The following is a 24,361-nucleotide window of genomic DNA, read 5'->3' on the forward strand; positions in this document are numbered from 1 at the left end:
TGCTTCAGTGGAAAACAAAAAGAGGTATTAACTCTTAATGAAAGCATATAGGGGCTATCAAGCTACAAAAAGGAAAAAAGCACCATAAAACAACCATAACAGTTGTCCATACACAACCTATGCACTATATTTCAAGCCTTCTGAAGACACATTATTGCTTTTTGTGAGGAAAAGACCAAAGGTTTAGTTGATATTTAATAAAATTGTTGCCCTCCAGCATAAGTCTCAAATCTCATTCGTACTTCTGCATATTCAAACTTGGCTTGTTGTTATGGCTTATGAGACATGCTAGAACCAATGGTGTTCGATTTCAATGACGTCAAACTTGGTGTGACGCTTTTTCAAGTTCTAAATTTGAATAGATTTGAGAGATCCTGCAAAGGAGAATATTTTCAATGAGTAATTGCTGACAGATTTTCATTTTGGGGTGAACTGTTCCTTTAAATGACATGTCAAATTCTGTGTTTAAAAACTGCTTCCCATCTGTCACATCTTGCAAAAGCCATATGCCATAAAATCAGTAACAAATCCCTCCTATTTATTAATCTTTGGGGCAGATTTCTGATCGTGAGGGAAAGCAGTTCCTTTCAAACTAAATGCATTCCAGCCTTAAAACCATGTCGTAATTTGAGCATTTTTCAAAGGTGTCATGATTTGCTGATCTTTTCCAGTTCTTCAATGGGTCAGATCACTCTAGTTATTTTTGTTTCAGGTCTTAAATAAATGACCAAATGAACAAAAGACCTGCCCACTTATGTTAAAGTAACTTTTAAGTAGGTTAGCGTCAACATGGCTTGTTAAAAATACATGCAGTTGGGGAAGGTCAGGGAAGTTTCAGCTCAGTGTGAGGAACAAGTGACAGCCACTGCTTTATGAATTATACACATCTTTTTGTTCCTCTGGATAGTTACTTTGATTAAACTTTTTCAACATAGCCAGTTCACACAGACTCTAGTTCCTGTTTGGTCCCATTGCAGTGTGCAGCAAAATGTTAGCAGTAGTCCAGAAAGTGACTCCAACCACAAGTTTTCCAGAGCATTTTCTACTCTTCCCACAGAATTTTTGAACCCTTTATATCAAAATGTATCACCTGCAACCTACTAGCAAGTTGTAAATCATAGATCATGGCAAGTAGTAAATCATAGATGTGACTTCGAAAGCCCTTCAATATGTCCCGCCAGAGCTTCCTTTTTCAAATACGTCAACACAGTAAAGAAAACTGCTCTCATCAAGTGATTTAATGGGTTCTTTTATCTACTAACTGAATGATGTTTCATATTTTGCTGTATGATATAAATCTCAAAGGTGCACAAACAAACCACCAGACTCTCAGGTTGGGACTCACTGATCTGATTTGGAACCGCTGGTGGTGTTGTGTTTTGGGTTTTCTGGACTCATCTGTAGTAAATCAGGCTTTACAGAATGACTGCCAGAGGTAATCGGCTGTTGTCTCTTTGGGCTGAAGCTTTAGATGACGGTCTGATAATGAGGTAGCAGAGAGGTAACTCATTTACTGATTGCAGGTCTCTGGCTTTGTGTGAATGGTTAATTTGACCAAGATGTGTGTGTGTGTGTGTGTGTGTGTGTTTGTGTGCGTGTGTGCGTGCATGCATTGATGCGTGTACGTTTTGTCTTATCTAGATTAGCAATGGGGACTACTGACCATAGGAAAGCCCTAAAATTCTGTGAATATAGGAGCATTGCCCTGAAAAATCTTAAGAGTAATTTGTTGTCTAATCTTATTGCTGTCGGAGTAGAGAGATGGATCAGATTCTGATTGTGATTGCAAAGTCTGCTTGTTTTGTGTTGGAGGGATTACTAGATGTTTTGCAAGGGAGCTTAGTTTCCACAGTCTAAGATTTAAAAACTGTTAAAATGTCATTGCCTTAATAATGAAAATACATGTTCACCCATACAGGAATGAGAAGGTCACATGACTGTGACTTGTGGAGAAGCTCTGTTTTGTCCATTGCTTTTCTTATGGACTGAGGAAGAGTATTAAATATTTGTGACCTCTATATCAGGGATTTTACCCACAATCAAAGGGCATGGGATTTGAACAGAATTGAGATTACATATACCTGGAGAGAGATGAAATTGTCTGTATCACAGTATTCTTTGACCTCTGAGGGTCAGTCTAGGTCTGAACAGCTGCAGACCAGTTCACTGAGAACCCAGTGACATTATCTCTCACAAATACACACAGATGTAGAGGGCAGATGTTTGTCTTTTGCTGCCAGAGACTGATACATCTGCTGCATCTGTTCTTTACTGAGGCAGTCGGTCCTCCCTTTTTCTCGTCTCTCTTAACATCAGATTATTTATTTTCTTGCTCAAAGATCTTTTGTTTGTTTTGCATAGTCACAGTGCTCTGTATCATTTTCTCATTCTGACACATTCCATGACTACAGTACAACATGGTGTCCCATTATTTTTTTTTTGTGGAAAACCTGGACCTTAAGATTCACAAAAATTTCTATGGTCAATATACGTTTTTCTAGTTTTTCTCTGCACTTAAAATATCTCATTGCCTAGATATTTCTCTTGTATAGTAAAATTTGCTTGCAAGCTAAAGGGATGTCTGATATGTGAGCAAATTGTTCTCGTGTCATCTCATTAACTCTTTCTCATTCTTCTCTGCCATCAGTATTTGTCTCACTCTGTCCCCCGTTCATGTTCTGAGCCCTTCTGTCACTCTGATTGGCTGTGATTTTGGTCATATGGCCGTCTGATGTGCGTTGGTGTTTACAAACAGGTGTGGAGGACAGTGAGATGTATCAGTCAGCTGATCACAATCTGTGCGTGTGTGAGAGTTCTCCATTCCTCATAAACCACAGCAACTCTAGGGAGTTATTCTTCAGAATTACACCACTGCCTCTTTCTGATCTTTATGTGAAGAATCTATGGTAAGTGAATAAGGGAAATACTGTACGTGTCTTAGGTTCATTTTGGCTTTTTGATTTTTATGAGACTTATGGAAAGCGTCTTCAGTCTGAGATCTCCCTGTATGCTGTTGGGATCACCATATTCATCACATTCAAATTCTGAGTCCTCGCTTTTTCTCAATGAGTAATCCTCTCGCTCTATCTTTTGCTATGGGCTTTTTCAGCTTAGTGGGCTTCATGAAAATATGAAGTGGTAATTTGGTGATGAACTTTGTATATAGACATCCATTTATTGCATTTATTGTATTCTATTTTGCACTATTAAAACATCATGGTTACTTGTGTAACCTCCATTCCCTGATGGAGGGAATGAGACGTTGTGTCGATGTAGTGACACTAGGGGTCACTCTTGGGAGCCCGAGACACCTCTGGTCTTTGATAAAAGGCCAATGAAAATTGGCGAGTGGTATTTGCATGCCACTCCCCTGGACATACGGGTATAAAAGGAGCTGGTATGCAACCACTCATTCAGGTTTTATGCTGAGGAGCCAATATAAGGTCAGGCCATTTCAGCGGGTAGTTCAGCGTTGTGGCAGGAGGGACACAACGTCTCGTTCCCTCCATCAGGGAACGGAGGTTACACAAGTAAGCATGACGTTCCCTATCTGTCACTCACTCGATGTTGTGTCGATGTAGTGACACTAGGGGTCCCTATAGGAAATGTCACAATTGGCTGAACTGTGTTACGTGAACTGGCGGTGTGTGGTGGGCAGACTACTGTGTGCCTCATAGCCAGCAAACCAGGTCGACACGTAACCTCCCCAACATAGTTATGAGTGTCGAACGGCCCTTTGGGGACAAGTCGACTACCCAAGAGATAGAGACAGGCTTATCCCAGTCGTGGCCTCTTTTCCCCTTCTCTTTTTTCCACTCCCTAAAAAAGAAGGGGGATTATCCGACTGGGCCACCAGGTCTAGTCGGGGGGTGTCCCTCCCAAGGGGAAGACACCACGGAGACCACACCTCGCCCAAGGGGGGAATATTTAAGTGGAAGAATACATCACATGGTCTTTCCAACCATGTGGAGAGTCTTCAAGGTAGATCCTACCCAATGGGGGAGGAGTTACTACAAACATGGAGACTGGGGCAGAGGGGCTCTGCCCAAGGAAAACGCAGTTTGCCAACAGGGAAATGAATTAGCGGAAGATATATATCGCATGGGGTTAGCCTTACAGGGAACCGCCACATACGGAGCACCTACCTCAGAACAGGACACTTAGTTAGCACGTGTACTGGGCCAGCAGCGAGTCTCCGAAAACTCGACTGCCACAGGGCTCGGAGGAAGTCAACAAGGGAACAAAACTTGTGAACACTACTGGGAATTAATGGCGCACGTCTTCAGCTCAAAAGGAGGTGGAAGGCACTATGTGCAAACGATACACCCGGCCGGCTATCCCGGGCTTATCCGCTTGTATTGCGTGCCACTACCTGGGACGAAACCGGTTCCACCCGGAGGTTGTAGAACCTTGCAAAGGTGTTGGGTGTTGCCCAGCCCTCTGCTCTGCAAATGTCTGTTAGAGAGGCACCCCTGGCCAGGGCCCAGGAAGCCGCTACACCCCTGGTAGAATGGGCTCGTAGCCCTACCGGGGGAGGCATGTCCTGGGCGTGATATGCCATAGTTATGGCGTCAATGAGCCAGTGGGCGATCCTCTGCTTGGAGACAGCGCTTCCTTTCCACTGTGCACCAAAGCAGACAAAGAGCTGCTCAGACATTCTAAAGCTCTGTGTGTGATCCAAATAGATGCGTAAAGCACGCACTGGACACAGCAACGACAGGGCTGGGTCTGCCTCCTCCTGGGGCAGCGCTTGCAGGTTCACCACCTGGTCCCTAAAAGGGGTGGTGGGAACCTTGGGCACATAGCCCGGTCGGGGTCTCAGGATCACGTGAGAGTAACTCGGACTGAACTCCAGGCACGTTTCGCTGACAGAGAACGCTTACAGGTCTCCTACCCTCTTGATGGAAGTGAGCACAGTCAGGAGGGCAGTCTTCAAGGAGAGTGCCTTAAGCTCGGCTGACTGCAAAGGCTCAAAGGGGGCTCTCTGTAGACCCTGAAGAACTACAGAGAGGTCCCATCACGGAACGAGGCGCGGTCTGGAGGGATTCAGCCTCCTGGTGCCTCTTAGGAACCTGATGATCAGGTCGTGCTTCCCTAAGGACTTACCGTGGACTGCATCGTGGTGTGTTGCTATGGCGGCAACGTACACCTTCAAGGAGGAAGGGGACAGCCTCCCTTCCAACCTCTCCTGCAGGAAGGAAAGCACTGATCTGACTGCGCATCTCTGGGGGTCTTCCCGTCAGGAAGAACACCACTTAGCGAACAGATGCCACTTAAAGGCATACAGGCGCCTCGTAGAGGGAGCCCTAGCCTGAGTAATAGTGTCTACCACCGTGGGTGGTAGACCGCTTAGGTCTTCCGCATCCCGTCTGGGGGCCAGACATGGAGATTCCAGAGGTCTGGTCATGGGTGCCAGAGGGTGCCCCGTCCCTGAGAAAGAAGGTCCTTCCTCAGGGGAATCTGTCGCGAGGAGTGTGAGGTCCGAGAACCACGTCTGGGTGGGCCAGTAGGGTGCTACCAAACGACCTGCTCCTCGTCTTCCCTGACCTTGCACAGAGTCTGTGCAAGTAGGCTCACTGGGGGAAATGCATATTTGCATAGGCCAGGGGGCCAGCTGTGTGCCAGCGCGTCTATGCCGAGGTGAGCCTCGGTGAGGGCGTACCAGAGTGGGCAGTGGGAGGATACTTGGGAGGTGAACAAGTCCACCTGTGCCCGTCCGAATCGACTCCAAATCAGCTGGACCACCTGAGGGTGGAGTCTCCACTCTCCCCTGAGGGTAACCTGCCATGACAGCGCGTCCACTGTAGTGTTGAGGTTGCCTGGGATGTGAGTGGCTCGCAGCGACTTGAAGTGCTGCTGACTCCAGAGGAGGAGATGGCGGGCGAGTTGTGATATACAGCGAGAGCGCAGAGTGCTTTGGCGGTTGACATATGCTACTGTTGCTGTGTTGTCTGTCCGGACCAACACGTGCTTGCCCTGGATCAATGGTCGAAACCTCTGCAGTGTGAACATGAACCATCCACAAACGCTGCCTCTGTGTGGGTCGCGCCCAGACACAAAAGACAGCAATCATGACTATCCAAAGTTGAGAGATAACGACCGCAACCAGGAAAGGTATCTTTAAAAAGACGCGTCTTTAAAAAGACGTTCCGTGTGTGCTGCTCTTTTAGAGAAATATATACTCTTTTAGAGGAAAAAAGCTCTTTCAGAAAATATACTCTCTTGTTTTCTGCCGAAGCACCCAGGGGTGTTCTCTGCAATGCACCAGTGCAGAGGAGGGAGAAGCCGCTGAAATGCGCCATCAGATCCAGCAGAGGTGAATGAACAGTAGAATTCAGCTCAATGAGCATGACCGTTCAGCTCCGAAGAGAAAATCTGAATGAGTGGTTGCATACCAGCTCCTTTTATACCTGTATGTCCGGTAGAGTGGCATACCACTTGCCAATTTTCATTGGCCTTTTATCAAAGACCAGAGGTGTCTCGGGCTTCCAAGTGTGACCCCTAGTGTCACTACATTGACACAACGTCGAGTGAGTGACAGATAGGGAACTCGATCTATTGTGACCACAACATAGACAGACCTGAAAAAGACTCACTTTGTTACTAGAAAAATTGTGCAGTTCCCTTTAATAACCACAAACCTAAAGAGGTCAAAGTCTATTTAAGGGCATTTCATAGAAATGTCACAAGATCTCAGAAGGGAAGAAGTCTAATCATTAGAAATAGTGACTCTGTTTATGTTTGGCAGTGTGATGTCTTGAGCCATAATGTGTATCCATTAAAATGAACTGAACTTTAGGAGCTGAAACATAGCCTAGGAACTAAATCCAACAGTGTGTATGTTTAATAAAACAATATGACACATGATTAATTAGAGTACTGGAACTAACGGTTTTATAATAGTAAATATTTAATCCCCAATAACTTATAATTTATTAGCTTATTAGTTGTATGTTTGCTTTGTAGATAATTCACTTTTTCACTGAGAACAATTTGGTCAGTTTTGTTATAAACTGTGATAGATATATCATATTTTGGCTTCATATGATGGTTGTGTAACTTCTGTATTTGTTCGTGCTGGTCCGGATGAGGCAAGTAGGGGCAGTTTAAGTTAAGTTATACTTTATTGTCCTTTTGCAAGGAAATTTGTCTTGGACTCGAAAGCTGCAGTGATACACAACAAATACCAACACAATACTAAACAATGACAATTAATACAATCATAAAATTAATAGTAAAAAAAATTAGTAGCTCAGTGAGTATTGACGCTGACAACAACCCCTGGAGTCGCAAGTTCGAATCCAGGGTGTGCTGAGTGACTCCAGTCAGGTCTCCTTAGCAACCAAATTGGCCCGGTTGCTAGGGAGGGTAGAGTCACATGGGGAAACCTCCTCGTGGTTGCGATTAGTGGTTCTCGCTCTCAATGGGGCATGTGGTAAGTTGTGCGTGGATCGCGGAGGGTAGCATGAGCCTCCGCATGCGGAGTCTCCGCGGTGTAATGCACAACGAGCCACATGATAAGATGTGCGGATTGATAAGTGGAGGCAACTGAGACTTGTCCTCCACCACCCGGATTGAGGTGAGTAACCGCGCCACCACGAGGACCTACTAAGTAGTGGGAATTGGGCATTCCAAATTGGGGAAAAAATAAAATAGTAAAAAAATAAAAAAACAGGCACTCCGATCTTTATATCTTACTGTTTAGAATGTTAATATATACTGGTACAGAAGATTTTTTGTAACTGTTACAGCCGTCTGCACTCAAACACACAGATGAGGATGGTGAAAATTAGACAGAAATATTTATAACCGCAGCACTGGTCACTTCATGTCTCCGGTCAGGAGGCTCCTTTGAGTGTAGGTGTATTTTAAAATCCTTTTCATGTGGATATGTTGAAACATCTTTTCATCATTATAGCATCAAAATTAATTTGTTTTTTGTGAGCGGCTGCTGCACTGCTGCAGTTTTACACATCGAGATTAATGATAAACTAATATGATAATGATAGACCCATATACAGATTAATCTGCTGGTATTTGTTCAATTTGATATTATAAACATCTGCCAGTATCTTTAGCCATTTTTTTTTTAACTTAAAGTGATTTCAAAATCTAAAACACTGGAAAAAATTACACACATCACCATTAAATGAATCTTGAGTAAATGTTGTGTGCATCCCATTTGACTTCATTAGAACATTTCTGTATCTGCCCCACCGTGTTCCCTAGATATCGGTTTGCCAATGGCCAATGAAAACCCCATATCAGTAACCCACTTATCAAGATCTCTCATGTAAATTCCATTATATGAAATCAGATGCTTTTCCTTTTCATCCCCTCTGTTTCAGGTGTCATTTATGACATCATGAAAGGGCATCTCCATGACTACGGCAATGAATTCTGAACAACGTTATTGACAATATCGCAGGTACCTCACTTGCCCTTGTATCTCACACTTGACGTGTGACACAGGGTCTGTTTAACATTGAAGATCAGAATCCAGGCCAGATGCCCCATAAGAATAATCTGACCCTTCACCCTGTGACAAGCAGCTGGTTAAACTCTGTGAAAACCAAACATAACTGCACAGGCATGTCTCTGGTGTTATGGCTCGTGTTGATGTCCAATGTTTGAATTTTGAAGGTTAAAGGAATAGTTCACCCCAAAATGAAAATTCTCTCATCATTTATTCACCTTCATGCCATCCCAGATATGCATGACTTTCTTTCATCTGCTGAACACAAGTGAAGATTTTTAGAAGAATTGCTCAGCTCTTTTTGTGAATGGGTGCCAAAATTTTAAAGATCTAAAATCCACATAAGGGCAACATAAAAGTACTCCAGACGACTCTGGTGGTTTAATCCATATCTTCAGAAGTGATATTATAGGTGTGGGTGAGAAACAGATCAATATTTATGCCCTTGTTTTTACTATAAATTCTCCTCAGTGGGTTTCTTGCTCTCAACAAATGGCAATCAATAATTCACCACATCACTTGGGGATATCAAGCATTATTATATGGTTAGTTACATTTGATCATTTTCATTAAGCGTTTCTTCACTACACTGTTCTACATTTGAAAAAATAAATAAACTGTAGTCTAAAATTAATCTGTTAGCTATTTGTGAGCAGGAACTTACCCTGCCCACTTTGACTTCATTGATAAAGAAAACATACAGGAAAAAAACACACACATCATCTGGCAAAGTGATGTACACAGAATAACATCACAACAAGACAAAAATGAAACAAAGCAGCGACTAAAACTAGGGGTTTTTACAGGCAATCATGAAGGCTAGTTATCTATTAAATGTGCATACACACCATTAATAACTGTTGATGAGTTATGTAAGCTTTAATCAGGTAGTGCATGTCCAGCTCAGTGGGCCAGAATGATGTCATGCCATCTGCATGGAATCTTGATCTGCGATGTGGCATCAACCAAAGAGAGCTCCGGTGAGAGAGATGAAATTTTGATAGCTGCCTTAGGGAATTCTGAGAAGAATCAAACAGCCAAACAATTAATCCTACACAAAGGCCTGTGTGCTGCTGTCCTTTACAGAGAGCGATGAGGGATGGCAAGTGATAGATTCAAAGACAAAGATCAGTTTAATCACACCATTCAATAAGACGCAAATTCGAAAGTATGAGTTTGTTCATAATAAAACCTCAGTCCTTGATGTAAGCATTTGAATGGCTTTTAACATTATATTTGTTTGAATTTGTTTTTTATTCGATGTACTGATGATTATTATGCACTTATTAAGTATACAACTTAAGTTATTACCACTAGATTCCATCTATTCTATTTATTTTGCCCATTATAATTGCACTCTTTACCTATCACACTATTACAAATGTACACAATTACTTGTACTCTAAATAAATCTGAATCATGATTCGTTTTTGTATGTGTGTTTGTTTGTTAGTGCAGTGAGAAACAGTGTCGGCCATTCTCGTGCTGAGGACATTGAGCACGTTTAAAGGAGGGAAGAGGTGGAAGACAGGAAAAGAGAGGGTGTTCTACCTGATGGCAGAGAACTGGATGTCCCAGTGAGGTCAGGTGGGACGGGAGGTTATGGGGTCATTTACGCTGGGGAAAGCTGCTTCCCTGGAGCAACTGCTGGACGTCTGCATTCATGCATTTGGTGAGTGACCACGAGAGGGGTGTAAGACCTGCTGTGCATCAACATAATGTTACTATTTTATATGATAAACAATGATTGCTGAGCAAGAAACCAAATATTCAATTATTTATAATTCTCATTCATTGCAATTGACCACTGTCTATTAAACGTAAAGTTCACCCGAAAAAGAAAATTATTTTATTATTTACCCACCCTCATGTTGTTCCAAACCCGTATGACAGTACTTCCACTTCCGTGGACCACAAAAGGAGATGTTAGGCAGAATGTTAGCCTTAGTCACTATTCACTTTCATTGTTTGTTTTTTTTTCATACAATGAAAGTGAATGGTGACTGAGCATGTCAGTTCCAGAAATTCTGCACCTCAACAGAAGAAAGTCATACTGCTGTTGATCCCTTTATGGATTGCTGTGATTGAACGTGATTATTGGCTGATGTTATTGATCCATGTTGGTGATCATTAATATCATTAATCACAGTTGCACCAAGGTATCAACCAGACTAACTTATGACTGATTTTGATCTTTGTCATTTATTAGGCAAGGCAAGTTTATTTATATAGCACATTTCATACATAATGGCAATTCAGAGTGCTTTACATATACATTTTAAAGAAAATACAAGATACATAAAAAAAATTAAAACCAATTTAGAACATGAAATAAGAACATAAAGTAATACATTGAGAACAATTTATATAAAAATAAAATAAAAAGAATAAAATAGCATAAAAATCAGAAGAACAGGTATTAAGAGCACAACTTCAGTGAATTGAAAAAGCAGAGAACATGAAATGTATTTATTAGTCCTATTAAAGGGATAGTTCAACCAAAAATGAAAACTGACCTCATCATTTACTCACCCTCATGCCATCCTAGATGTGTATGACTTTCTTTCTTCTGCAGAACACAAATGAAGATTTTTAGAAGAATATTTCAGCTCTGTAGGCCCTTACAATGCAAGTGAATGGTGATCAAACCTTTGTAGCTCCAAAAATCACATAACAGCAGCATAAATGTAATCCATAAGACTCCAGTGTTTGATTATATATCTTCAGACGTGATATGATAGGTATGGGTGACAAACAGAACAATATTTAATCCTTTTTTACTCTAAATCTCCACTTTCACTTTCAGATGTGAAAGTGAAATTAAATACGCACCATATACTCTCAGATGTAAACGTGAAAGTGGAGATTTTGAGTAATTCAATTTTCAGATAGAACAATTTTGAACTGTTTCTCACCCACACATATCATATCACTTTAGAAGATACGGATTTAACCATTTGAGTTGTATGGATTGCTTTTGTGTTTCCATTATGTAATTTTTGGAGCTACAAAAGTCTGATCACCATTCACTTGCATTGTATGGACCAACAGAGTTGAGATATTCTTCTGAAAATCTTTGTTTGTGTTTTGCAGAAGAAATAAAGTTATACATCTGGGATGGCATAGGGTGAGTAAATGATGAGAGAATTTTCATTTTTGGGTGAACTATCCCTTTAACTGCCATCACTGATCATGCTTATATGATTAATTGCAGCCCTTATTTAAGCAGTACACATATTATTATATTATATTATTGATTGTTCATTAATATTAACAGACTATTATGGTCAATGAACAATCAATAATATGGATCAATTATAATATGGATCTTCTCTTTCTTTTTCCTTTTAATATCATTCTTTCTGTCATTCTTTCTCTCTGTCTGTCTGTAGATGATGAAGGAGAGCTGCATGAAAATCAGCTCCCTCGAACCCTTCTGCTGATGCACCGCTGGTATGTGTCGTCCACTGAGCTCGCTGAGAAACTTCTGATTATATATCCTGTGTCAGCTCAGTATGAGTGTGTATGTTTGTTTTGCCTGTGTGTGTGGGTGTGTGGGCATGTGTGTGATGTCTCAGTTGATATCTCTGAATAGATCCAGACCAGAGCCACTGTCCTGGCTGTATATACAGTACATGTGTGTTTGTGTATATGTGTATATACGTCTATACTCCAGCAAGTTTTACGCTCCTTGACTCTCTATCACGTATCGTGACTGTCAAGGAGATGACTGCCAGCAGACACGACTGAAGATCTGTTATTTAATGAGGTAAATAAAAACAGCTTCCATTTAATGAGATAAACAACCCATTTATTCCCTACGAGTTTCCTCCTCTGAATGAATTAAGGTGTTTATTTAGCATTGCTAGGCAACAACCCGTGGCAGAACATGTCGTGAGGAGGCTATTATTTGGCGTTTCTTTTTTTTTTCTTTTTTTCTCCTTCTGTTCTTCCTCTTTTTCTTTGGGGGCTGCGTGACTGTTGCCTGCACTCAGAGTGAGGAGAGATGATGTCACAAGGACAGACATCGCTCCTTCAGATGGATGCTTGTCTACAGTGGACATTTTGTATTTAAGCGGACGGGCAAAGAATGATTCACTTTTTCTTCCATCCTTTATTCACAGAGTACCACTCCTTTGGCCACATTTCCCTTTTTGTCTATTCACTTCTATTTATTTCATTCTATGTGTGCTAGTTTTCAGATTTATCACTACACCAAAACCAATTTTTCTTCCAAATCAAGATTTGTTTGAGATTTAACATAAAAAAAATGATTTGCTCACTTTCCAAAGCACATACATGTAGCTCTGTTCCAAAACCTAGTGCATAGGCAGCTGCCTTTTTAGTAAGCATCCAAAATCATCATGGAACCTCATAAATGATTGATTTGGAATGCTCTACCTAGGAAGCAACTCATAGTGCCGTACAAATTGTGCTCTGCATATGAGCCTTGACTCACAACTGATTCCAATGGAATTTGACCTGTAACTAAATTTATACCAACAGTATTCCTACATTTATTGCTGCAATACATTAAAGGAGCCACATTATAGTATTCTTGAAAAGCTTGAAGATCTTGAGAATAGAAGCCGCAGGAATAAGGTCAGAATTGTTGGAATTCCTGAGCATGAGGAGGGCAGAGATATGATGAAATTCCTAGACGAGCTCTTCCTGAGTCTGCTTGACATAACAGGCCACAAGCTGGAAATTGAGCGAACTCACAGAGTCCCTGCTCGGAGATCTGCTGAGGGAGACAGGCCCGATCGATTCTGGCCAAATTTCTGAGGTCATCTGATAAAGATCTCGATGCGCGCCAGGCGAGGAGCAAATGGAAGCTTTCTTGGAGGAATCATAATATTTTCTTTTTCCCGGACTTTGCGAGTTCGACAAGAGAGAAACGCGATCAGTTCAGGGAATGCAAGAAACTCTTGCATCAGCGAAAGATCACTTTTGCTCTGATGTTTCCAGTCAAACTGAGAATAGAAACGAAGGACGGTCGCAAAGTATTTACATGTCCCAATCAGGCAATGTCTTTTATTGAATCAATGGGTGAGTAAACCATTGGATGTTTCTCATGTGAGTGGGTCGACTCGCTGTACTTACTCTTGAGGAAGCTGGGCGACATTTTGGTTTCTTTTTGCGTTGGCTCCGCCTAGCGGCTGGAGTTTGTTTTGTGAATAACACTTTTCCTTAAAGAAACTTTTGTATTGACGGAAGATTACTTTTGCATGGAAGTTCCCGGCCAGTTTGAGAGTGGACACTACGGATGACCGCAAAATATCTACATGCTCACACAAAGGATGTCTTTTATAAAGTTGACGGATTGAGTAAGTCATGGTATATACTTTTAATGTGGCCTCCGAGTGAATTGACTTGACCATCCGGGGAACCGGGATGTTGGTTTTGTTTCTTTTTGTGTTGACTCTGCCTAGCGGCTGGAGCTTGTTCCGTTTACGGGACACTGGAATGATTACGTCATCCGCTGAACTCATAACAGCTGGCTCACTGAACATTCGTTTGTCTAACCGTGAAACTGAATGGTTTTATATCAGCTGAAATTTGTTTTGTGGAAGATCACACCTTTAAAACAGTTCTGTGAATTAATCTACATGTTCTTTGTGTTCATTCTTCCTTTTGGCTGGGGGTTATTTTAAGTATTTTCTGTTATGTAATTTTGCTTCACAAATTTGTGAGGCAAAATTGTGCAATCCGATGGCAAAGTTGTCGTGTGGGCTCGTGGGCGTTCATGGACCTTTTGAGTTTAGAGGGATTGTTGCCAGTTGGCGCTCTCGTGCGCGGGCTTAATGCGCATGTTTTTCTTTTTTCTGTTTGTTTTGTTCGGGGGGAAGTTTGGGGTTTGATTGTTTCACTAATGGGGAATGTGGTCTGTATAATTTTGTTTTTGACACACAATTTATTTATTTTTATTATATCAATATGTCAGTTGTTAATATGAGTGTACTATCTCTTTCCACATGGAATGTAAATGGGTTGGTGCACCCCATAAATAGAAGGAAGGTTATTTCTTTTCTTAAACGTAAGAAATATGATATAGTGTTTCTTCAAGAAACACACCTTTCTCCGCAGGAAGCGGAAAAATTTGAGAAGATATGGGGTGGACATGTTTTTTTTAGTGTTGGCTCAAGTAAGAGCAAGGGAGTCATTATATTGGCAAATAAACATCTACAATTCAAATGTCTCAAACAGACTAAAGATAAATTAGGGAGAGTCATTATTGTTTTAGCTGAAATTCAGGGGCAAAGGTTGATTTTGGCTAATATTTACGCACCTAAAGCTGATGATCAGGGCTTTTTTATAGATCTTGAAGGGATGTTGCAAGCTGCTGGCACCCCTCATGATATAATATTGGGAGGAGACTTTAATCTTTTGGATTTAATCTGATGGATTCAGTCCTTGATTATAGTGAAGCAAAAGTGTGTAAGCCCCCTAGGGCAACATTGACGCTTCACAGGATGTGTAAAAATCTTGGTCTTACAGATATTTGGAGACTTTTGAACCCATCTGGTAGGGACTATACAATTTTTCATCAGTCCATAAGATTTATTCTAGAATAGATTTTTTTTTTTATATATATATATATATCCAAGTCCCTCATTTCATCTGTTGTGGATTGCTCAATTGGAAACATCTTAGTCACAGATCATGCCCTGGTGAGTTTAGAGCTTTTGCCACATATAGAGAAAAATAAATCATATAGTTGGTGCCTTAATGTATCCCTTTGCAAAATCCTGAATTCCAACAAATGTTAAAGAAGGGCCTGATGGCTTTGCTGCTGAGTTTTTCAAATCTTATGCTACAGAACTGGCTCCACTTTTGCTAGAAGTTTATACTGAATCATTAAAGAATGGAAAGCTTCTGCCAACCATGACACAAGCCCGGATCAGTCTGATTCTTAAAAAGGACAAAGATCCAAACGAGTGTAAAAGTTACCGTTCAATTTCCCTGATCCAGTTAGATGTCAAAATTCTGGCTAATCGATTAAGTAAAGTTATGACATCTCTTATACATATAGATCAGGTGGGTTTTATTCGAGGCCGTAGCTCTTCTGATAACATCAGGTGTCTCATCAATATCATGTGGTCAGTAGCGAATGATCAATCTGCGGTCGCTGCCATCTCACTTGACGCCGAAAAGGCATTTGATGTGGTAGAATGGGATTATCTTTTTAAGGTTTTGGAAATATACGGGTTCAGGAGTACGTTTATTGGATGGATTAAGTTACTTTATAGACACCCAGTAGCAGCGGTACAAACAAATGGATTAATTTCAGATTATTTTACTCTGGATAGGGGCACCCGGCAGGGTTGCCCTCTTTCCCCATTATTGTTCTGTCTTGCCCTGGGACCATTAGCAGCCGCGATAAGAAAGGAGGATGATTTTCCAGGGGTGGTGGCGGGAGGTGTGGCGCATAAGCTTCTGCTTTACGCAGATTATATTTTATTATTTGTCTCTGACCCCTGTAGATCTGTGCCTTGCCTCCACAGAATTATTAACTCCTTTTCTAAGTTTTCAGGATATAGAGTCAACTGGTCTAAATCCGAAGCTTTGGCTCTGACAGCGTACTGTCCAGTAACGGCTTTCCAGCTGGGTGCTTTCCAGTGGCCCAAACAGGGCATTAAGTATTTGGGTATTTTATTTCCAGCAAATTTGTGTGATTTAGTTAGAGTTAATTTTGACCCCTTAATAAAACGGTTTTTGAGCGATGTGGGCAGGTGGGCTTCATTACATTTATCTATGATTGGGAAGGTTAATGTTATTAAAATGAATTGTATTCCAAAATTCAATTACTTACTGCAGTCTCTCCCTGTAGATGTCCCCCTCTCTTATTTCAAGCAATTTGATAGCATAGCGAAGTCCTTCATTTGGAATGGTAAGCGTCCCTGATTAAATTTCAATAAGTTACATAGGCCGATTGACAAAGGTGGGTTTGGCCTACCCAAGATTTTGTTTTATTATTATGCATTCGGTCTTTGACATTTGGCTCATTGATTGCTTCCACCTGAGAGAGAGCCCCTCCCTGGTTTTGTATTGAAAAGGAAGTTCTTGCCCCTATCTCACTACTGCAAAGCCTTTCGATTAAACTAGCTAGAGAGGTTAAGTCGCACCCCATTATTTTGCATTTGCACTCAATATGGACAAAAGTGTCCAGAGTGTTTAATTCTGATATTTATTTAAACGTAGCCTCGAGCATATGGCTGAACCCTAAACTAAAAGTCCCCTTTCTGTTGGTCTGATTGGATTGTGAGGGGGGTTAATACACTTGGTGACCTATATGAGAGTGGAGTATTGAGACCTTTTGAAAATTTGGTTCAACATTTTAGCATTCCCAGATCTCAGATTTATAAGTATTTACAGCTGTGCCACCTACTCTGCACTGTTTTTGGGAGTGGCACGCACCCCCCCCCCCACCCCCACCAGTGCGGCAGATACTCTGGGTGGTGATTGCTGCTTTTGGGAAGGGTCATGAGGCATCAGTGTATTATTCCCTGCTAATTCAGAGTCTGGGGGACGGAACTTTGAATTCTCTCAAAAAATTATGGGAGAAAGATGTAAACTTGACATTGGAGGAGGGGGTGTGGGCTAGGACCCTAAAAAATGTCAAGTCTGCATCTAGAGATGCAAGGGTTCGCCTTATGCAATTAAAGATTTTACATCGATTTTATTGGACCCCCTCCAGATTGTATAGGCTTGCTCTTAAAGACACACCCACCTGCTGGCGATGTCAATCATAGGTTGGAGACATAACTCATATCTTTTGGGGGTGTGTTGAGATCCAGGAGTTCTGGTTGAAAGTTCAGAGTCTTATATGTGATGTATTGGGCACTCGGCTTTCACTTTGCCCCAGACTCTGTATTTTGGGCGATGGGGTGGTCATTGACGTTGAGAATCGGCACATAAAGAGTTAGGTCCTAACGAGGGTCATGATCGCCAGACAGGTTATTTTAAGGGGTTGGAGGTCAGTTGGAGTGCCCTCATTTCATGAGTGGTGCTCGGAGATGGGGAGGGTGACGGCCTTTGAGGAAGGGATGTATAGAAGGCTGGGAAATCTGGGGTTATTTGATAGGAAATGGGGCAGATATTTGGCCTTTTTGGAAAGCTTTCGGGGAGGGATAGTGGAGAGGGATCTTTAGTTTTAAATATGTGTGTGCAATTTGATTGTTTTTTTTTTTTTGAAAATATGCTTTTATTTATTTATTTATTGTGTGTGCATGTTTTTTATTTTTTTATATTTATGACCACTGGGGTGAGTGTTTGTTTCGGGTGGGGGGTGTTAGGGGGGAAGGGTTTAATTGTACATAATTTGATTCCGCATTTTCTGCGATGTTTATTTAATTTGTTGAATGGAATCAATAAAAATAGTTAATATCAACAACAAAAAAAGGAGCCACGTTATATAATTTTGCCGCCACTGTCATGTAATTTTAAGGCTCAATTTGAAATTAGTACGTTACTAACTAAAAGTGCTATACTCTTATAACCTTTAATTAAACAAATATTGTGTAAAAAAATTTTTTTTTCATTAGAACTATTTTTATCGATAATTTTCGGTATTGAAAGAAATCTTAGTTTTATATCAACATTTCTCTCGCCTTGTCCACCATCTTGGATTTATTTTGGCTTTATATATACTTAAAAATATACTTTGATTTCGTGCATTCTTTCGTGAAAATTCTTTCATCATTTACTCACTCTTATGCCATCCCAGATGTGTATGACTTTCTTGTGCAAAGCACAAACGAAGATTTTTAAAAGAATATTTCTGCTTTTTTGGTCCTCACAATGCAAGTGAATGTGACCAGAACTTCAAAAGCTTTAATCCATAAGACTTCAGTTTTCATTAAAAAACTTTCATTAAATCCATATATTCTGAAGCAATATGACTGGTGTGGGTGAGAAACAGATCAATATTTAAGCCCTTTTTTAAATGTAAATCTACACTTTCACTTCCACATTTTGGTTGGGGCTGGTCAAAGGTGGAGATTGATAGTAAAAAAGGTCTTACTGTAAATTTTGATCTGTTTCTCACCCACACCTATCATGTTGCTTCAGAAGATATGGATTTAACAACTGGAGTCATATGGATTACGTTTATGCCTCCTTCATGTCATTTTTTTACCTTCTGAGTTCTGGTCGCCATTCACTTGAATTGTATGAACCAACAGAGCTGAGATATTCTTCTAAAAATCTTCATTTGTGTTTTGCTGAAGAAAGAAAGTCATACACATCTGGTAGGGCATGAAGGTGACTAAATGCTGAGAGAATTTTCATTTCTGGGTGGACTATCCATTTAAGTTACCTACTTCTTTGAACAGCCTTTGCTGTATGGAGTGTGCCTATGATGCCTTAAAATATTACCTCTGTAGGCAGTTCACTAAGTTTTGGAAAAGAGCCATTGTCAGATGAACTTATCAGTGTAAATTTTGAGATGATGTATCAAAATCATATGCCTGGTGACCTTTTGACCCCTGCTCTCATTGGTCTCACGCATATGCATGGTTACACACATGCAAACACCCTTGGGTTATTACCTCCTGATTGCATGATGTCACTATGACTCATGCTTGGAACACATTCTGGTTGATGTTTGTGTCCCCAAAAAAGGAAAAACAAGAAAAAGAATGTGTTTTTGTGTCTCAGTGCCCCGAGTGAGTCCGGCAGTCAAAAACATCTACATAATTAATGATAGAAAGACAAACAGCATGCATCTGACATAAATATGCCTCATTTGTTCCTTTCTCCGGGGACTCTGTGAGAGTCACCAAAACAAAACAAAAAACATCACAAAATGAAGGAGGTCAGTGTTTGTTGACCTGCATCCTGTGGGGGGGTGTTGGGGGAGGAAGTAACCTTGCTTGATTTCAGAACGTAACCTTGATGTTTACTTGATATATCTAGTCAGGCTGGAGTTGTTGTTTTTCAGAGGGTCCAGAGGAAATCAACTAAAAAACTGACCTGAAGACAACAGGACTTAGAGTTTATAGAATTTGTGCAAATGATGCTAGGAGCTGAGCATTCACACTGGACAAATGGACAAGTTTGATAGAAATACACTTAAAGTACCATGTTATTATAATGATTTTTTAGACATGGTTCCATCATAACACCAACGTTTTTCAACATGCACCATTATTTATTCTTTAAAGTATCATGGAGTACCATGCAAAAACTATGGTAAATCATAAAAATATGGTAATTATTTAGTACTATGGTATAAATCAAAGCACCATCTGATACCATAAATGTACCATTGTGCAGTACTTTTTTGTAAATGTAGATGAATTTAATAAGCACAAACAAACAAAACAAATGTTTGTATTGTTGTGATCTGTTTCCATGTTTTGCGTTTGTGGTCTAGACAGACTGTGCTTCAAGGTCACAGTTCTTCCCAAGTAAATAAGGTTTGATAAGGTGTTTGAACATTTTCTCACAACTGCAGATTCAATATGTTACCTGTCTCTATGCAGTGTTAAAAAAATGGCAGTCTGAACAGTCCTGATATAGCTTCAGTTTTACTAGATGTTTACGATGTGATTGGACAAGCAATCTGCACTTACTACAGTTTCATGTAATTTTGTTAAAATCTAAATAAATTTGTTATAGAAAAATTCTCTGAAATAGATGGAAGGGTTTGTATCGGCCACAAGTTCATGACAGTTGTTAAACCTTTATTAATCTGTGTGTGCATAGGTACTGGATTGTTAAATTCCCTGCAGAGTTTGATCTGGATCTGGGTTTGATCCGTCTTACAGAAGAATTCAGAGAAGCAGCCACTCAGCTTGGCGGCGACGAGCACATTAAACTACTTGATATTTCTACGATGTAAGTGTTATAACAACACACATATACACAGGTTAAGATGTCTGTGTATCTGCTCACAGCATGTCGATCACTGACTGTGTCATTACTATTGACCTATTTGACTTTAATCATGAGTACCATTTTGACTGAGATGAAAATACGTTGATATTCAGATATGCCCTTTTATGTAATTATAACTTGCCGCTAATGAGCGTGTGATCTAATCACTGACTGAGATTGTGTGGAAATGATTGCATAAAGCATTAGGCACCTGTTGCTTGTCCTTTGTCACTAATTAACACTGAAAAGCACTTTAAATTTCATACACTGTAATTCATGAGATTATCTCATGATTAGCATGTGCTTGTTATGTGAATATAGCAGGTGTCCTAACAAATTAAGGTAATGACCCTAAATAAAATTTGTATTTGTAGGCCACATTGTGGCTATCTGCAAACGAAAGCTAAGGCTTCTTCTCAGACAGTTTTATTGTTTTACATACATACATAAACATATCAAGAATCCATTAGAAATACAATGCAATAGGGGGCCTGGGTAGCTCAGCAAGTAAAGACGCTGACTACAACACCTGGAGTTCGTGAGTTCGACTCCAGGGCATGCTGAGTGACTCCAGCCAGGTCTCCTAAGCAACCAAATTGGCCTGGTTGCTAGGGTGGGTAGAGTCACATTGGGTTAACCTCCTCGTGGGTGTTATAATGTGGTTCTCGCTCTTGGTGGGGCGCATGGTGAGTTGTGCGTGGATGCCGCGGAGAATAGCGTGAAGCCTCCACACATGCTATGTCTCCGCGGTAACGCGCTCAACAAGCCATGTGATAAAATGTGTGGATTGATGGCCTCAGACGCGGAGGCAACTGAGATTCGTCCTCCGCCACCCAGATTGTCACTACGCCACCACAAGAACTTTGAGCGCATTGGGAATTGGGCATTCCAAATTGGGGAGAAAAAGAAGAAAAAAAGACAAAAAAATAAATACAATGCAATATTCAGTGAATAGAATAATACTTAAATAAATGTATCATTACTTAGTAAAGGACATTATAGATGTTCCTGTTACTCAACTGGCAGAGCATAGGGCTAGCAACAGTTGTGGATTCAAGTATGGTGATAAAAATATACCTTGAATGCACTTTAAGTTGTTTTTGATAAATGCTTATGTAAAATGAGTTTATTAAAGGCATTCTAGGAAAAAATTTGTAAAAACAATTTGACAGTGAAACACCACACGTTTGTCTCCGCAGTCCTTCGTATGACTGGATGCGTAAACTGACTCAGCGAAAGAAACAGGTAAAGAAGGGGAAAGCGTCGCTGCTGTTTGATCATCTGGAACCAATTGAACTGGCTGAACATCTCACCTTTTTAGAGTACAAGTCCATCAGGAGGATATCGGTTAGTGTGTACTATGGAAATGGAAAAACAGAGTGTTGCTTTCACCTGAGAAGGCCAGCAGCTGTAGAGAGCTTACGTCAGTGAAGATAGTGTGTGTGTGTGTGTGTGTGTGTGTGTTTGAGATAGAAAGAAAGAGTATGCATGTGAGAGCACACTTCAGTTCTCTCATCAGCTATGCTGTTTTTTTTCTTCCCTACTTTGTTATTCTTAGAAGCTAACACTCATGTTTTTTTTTATTTAAAAATCATCCTTCCTTTATCTGTTCCTCCCTTCTGTTAAAGACGCCATAAAATCAAAATGTGTGGCTTTTAGTCCGTCTCTTAGCTCTGAAGCCATCTACATTGTATTTTAGTGTACTCTTAAATGCTGATTAAAATGAAAGGAGTAGTTCACCCAAAAATGTAAATACTTACAATGGTGACCAAAACTTTGAAGCTCCAAAAAGCACATAAAGGCAGCATAAAAGTAATCTATACGACTCCAGTGGTTTAATCCATGTCTTCTGAAGAAATCAATGTGGTTTTGGGTGAGAACAGACCAAAGTATAACTCTTTGTCACTGTACTGTATGTTTTGCCTTTGCAGTCTCTAGATATGACCATGATTTCGAGCTTATGATCGTCAAGGAGACTGCTGATGTCAAGATTTATAGTGAAAAAGGAGTTATATTTTGGTCTGTTCTAACCCAAAACTGATTGGATCACTTCAGAAGACATGGATTAAACCACTGGTGCCATATGGATTACCTTTATGCTGCCATTTGTGCTTCTTGGAGCTTCTTGGTTTTGGTCACCATTCACTTGTATTGTATGCACCTAATGTTCTGAGATGTTCTTCTAAAAATCTTTGTGTTCTTCAAAAGAAAGAAAGTCATAAACATCTGGGATGGCATTAGAGCAAGTAAATGATGAGAGAATTTTCATATTTGAGTAAACTATTCCTTTAACTTTTAACACTAGTCTTTCTCTTCCAGGAAAACAGGCCAAAACTGTTGATTAATCATTTAGCACATAATCATTTAATGCTCTCTAGAAATAGGATGCCCACCTCCTAATGCCACCTTCAACTGCCTAGAAAGTAGCAAATTATGGTTCGTGGCTGTGATGTAACTACAGCCTATTGGCTATTTAACAAAAAAGGGCAGAGTTCTGCAATTTGCCCCTCCCAAACATCCTTTTTCAGTTCATGTGTACACAGCAAAGTTATTCGTCAAGTGATCTCATGTGATCTTAAAGCTTTAAAAAATAATGTGGTAATAAGAGGCTTTGGAAAATTGTGGCAGATATATGTTCCCAGCAACATATAGTTCCCAGCAAATTGATATATGAAATGTAGTTTGTTTTTCATGTTTCTGACAGTCTTGCATCAACTGTATTCTTAGCACCAACAACAGGAACTTCAATTAAAACCCTTTGATGGTTAAAATGGTGTGTGCGGATGCCTCTATGTGTGTGTACTCAGTTCACAGATTATCAGAGCTATGTGATTCATGGCTGTCTGGTGGATAATCCCACATTAGAGCGCTCCATAGCCCTGTTTAACGGGATCTCTCAGTGGGTTCAGCTGATGGTGCTCAGTAAACTCACCCCTCAGCACAGAGCAGAGGTCATCAACAAATACATCCATGTTGCTCAGGTAGGCACACACTCATAAATGTATTATTGCTTCTTGTTGAGACACAATTCTTGGAAAAAAAAAAATGTTTCTTGAACTTCATTTAATTACATGCAGTCAGTTAAAATTTGTAAATGGAATTTCACTCAATCCACAACATTAAAAAAAGTGTTGGCCAGAACCAGCTGTTTATGTCTTGCCATGAATACAAATCATGAATAAATGTTTTAATATTTACTATTTACTGTGATATTTGCACTGGTGGTGTTTGTTGTCCCTTTGAGTAATGTGTTCTCAAAGTGCATCTGTTTACATAAATATGTAGTAGTGTTTTGTGTTTTCGCATGTTTGGTTTAAAGTTTTGTATTTAGATGCAAGATGGCTTTTTCTCTTTCTGTGATCATGTGCCCACAGCTTTCCATTCGATCTATAAAAATTATTGGCAAAAAGGAGATGACTAACCCTAATTTAAATGATACATTTATTTTAATCTAGGAGATATGACTAAATTAATTTAAGTTTGTACAACAAGACTAGATCAAATTGGTCAAGCCAATGTTGCTACTGTACAGTATGTCGGGCTGCTCAAACAGAGCAATGTTAAAAGCATGCAGAGCCATAGTATTTACACTTTTCAGGGACATCAACCTACAAATGGCTTACAAACAGTTGTCTCTGCACATTAAGATGGGATTGGAGAAAATATTTAATATTGAAAATATTAAGATTCACTGTAAAAAGGACCTGGGAGTCGTGAGTTCGAATCCTGGGTGAGCCAGGTCTCTTAAGCAACCAAACTGGCCCGGTTGCTAGGGAGGGTAGAGTCACATGGGTTAACCTCCACATGGGTGCGATTAGTGGTTCTCACTCTCATTGGGGCGCGTGGTAAGTTGTGCGTAGATTGTGGAAAATAGCATGAGCCTCCACGTGCTGGGCGTCTCCGCGGTGTCATGCACAGCGAGCCACATGATAAGATGCTCGGATTGACTATCTTATAAGCGGAGGCAACTGAGACTTGTCCTCCATCACCCAGATTGAGGTGAGT

The 24,361-nt window shown here is 40.4% G+C and overlaps 1 protein-coding gene across 6 annotated transcripts in view; it reads left to right on the top strand.

Moving 5' to 3' along the window:
* LOC127411156 (ras guanyl-releasing protein 3-like) overlaps positions 1 to 24,361 on the top strand; it is a 48,832-nt gene that overhangs the window by 11,352 nt on the left and 13,119 nt on the right. For 3 of the 6 annotated variants that reach the window (XM_051646515.1, XM_051646517.1, XM_051646519.1), the window contains 6 exons: positions 9,930 to 10,148; positions 11,869 to 11,971; positions 12,183 to 12,245; positions 20,186 to 20,317; positions 21,556 to 21,703; positions 23,164 to 23,337. In XM_051646515.1, coding sequence (XP_051502475.1) covers positions 10,079 to 10,148; positions 11,869 to 11,971; positions 12,183 to 12,245; positions 20,186 to 20,317; positions 21,556 to 21,703; positions 23,164 to 23,337 — 690 coding nt within the window. In that variant the 5' untranslated portion in view covers positions 9,930 to 10,078. The remainder of the gene's footprint in view (positions 1 to 9,929; positions 10,149 to 11,868; positions 11,972 to 12,182; positions 12,246 to 20,185; positions 20,318 to 21,555; positions 21,704 to 23,163; positions 23,338 to 24,361) is intronic. The other 3 variants (XM_051646516.1, XM_051646518.1, XM_051646520.1) reach the window with 2 other exon arrangements.

This window comes from Myxocyprinus asiaticus, chromosome 20, assembly GCF_019703515.2.
Source record: "Myxocyprinus asiaticus isolate MX2 ecotype Aquarium Trade chromosome 20, UBuf_Myxa_2, whole genome shotgun sequence".
Lineage (NCBI taxonomy): Eukaryota > Metazoa > Chordata > Actinopteri > Cypriniformes > Catostomidae > Myxocyprinus > Myxocyprinus asiaticus.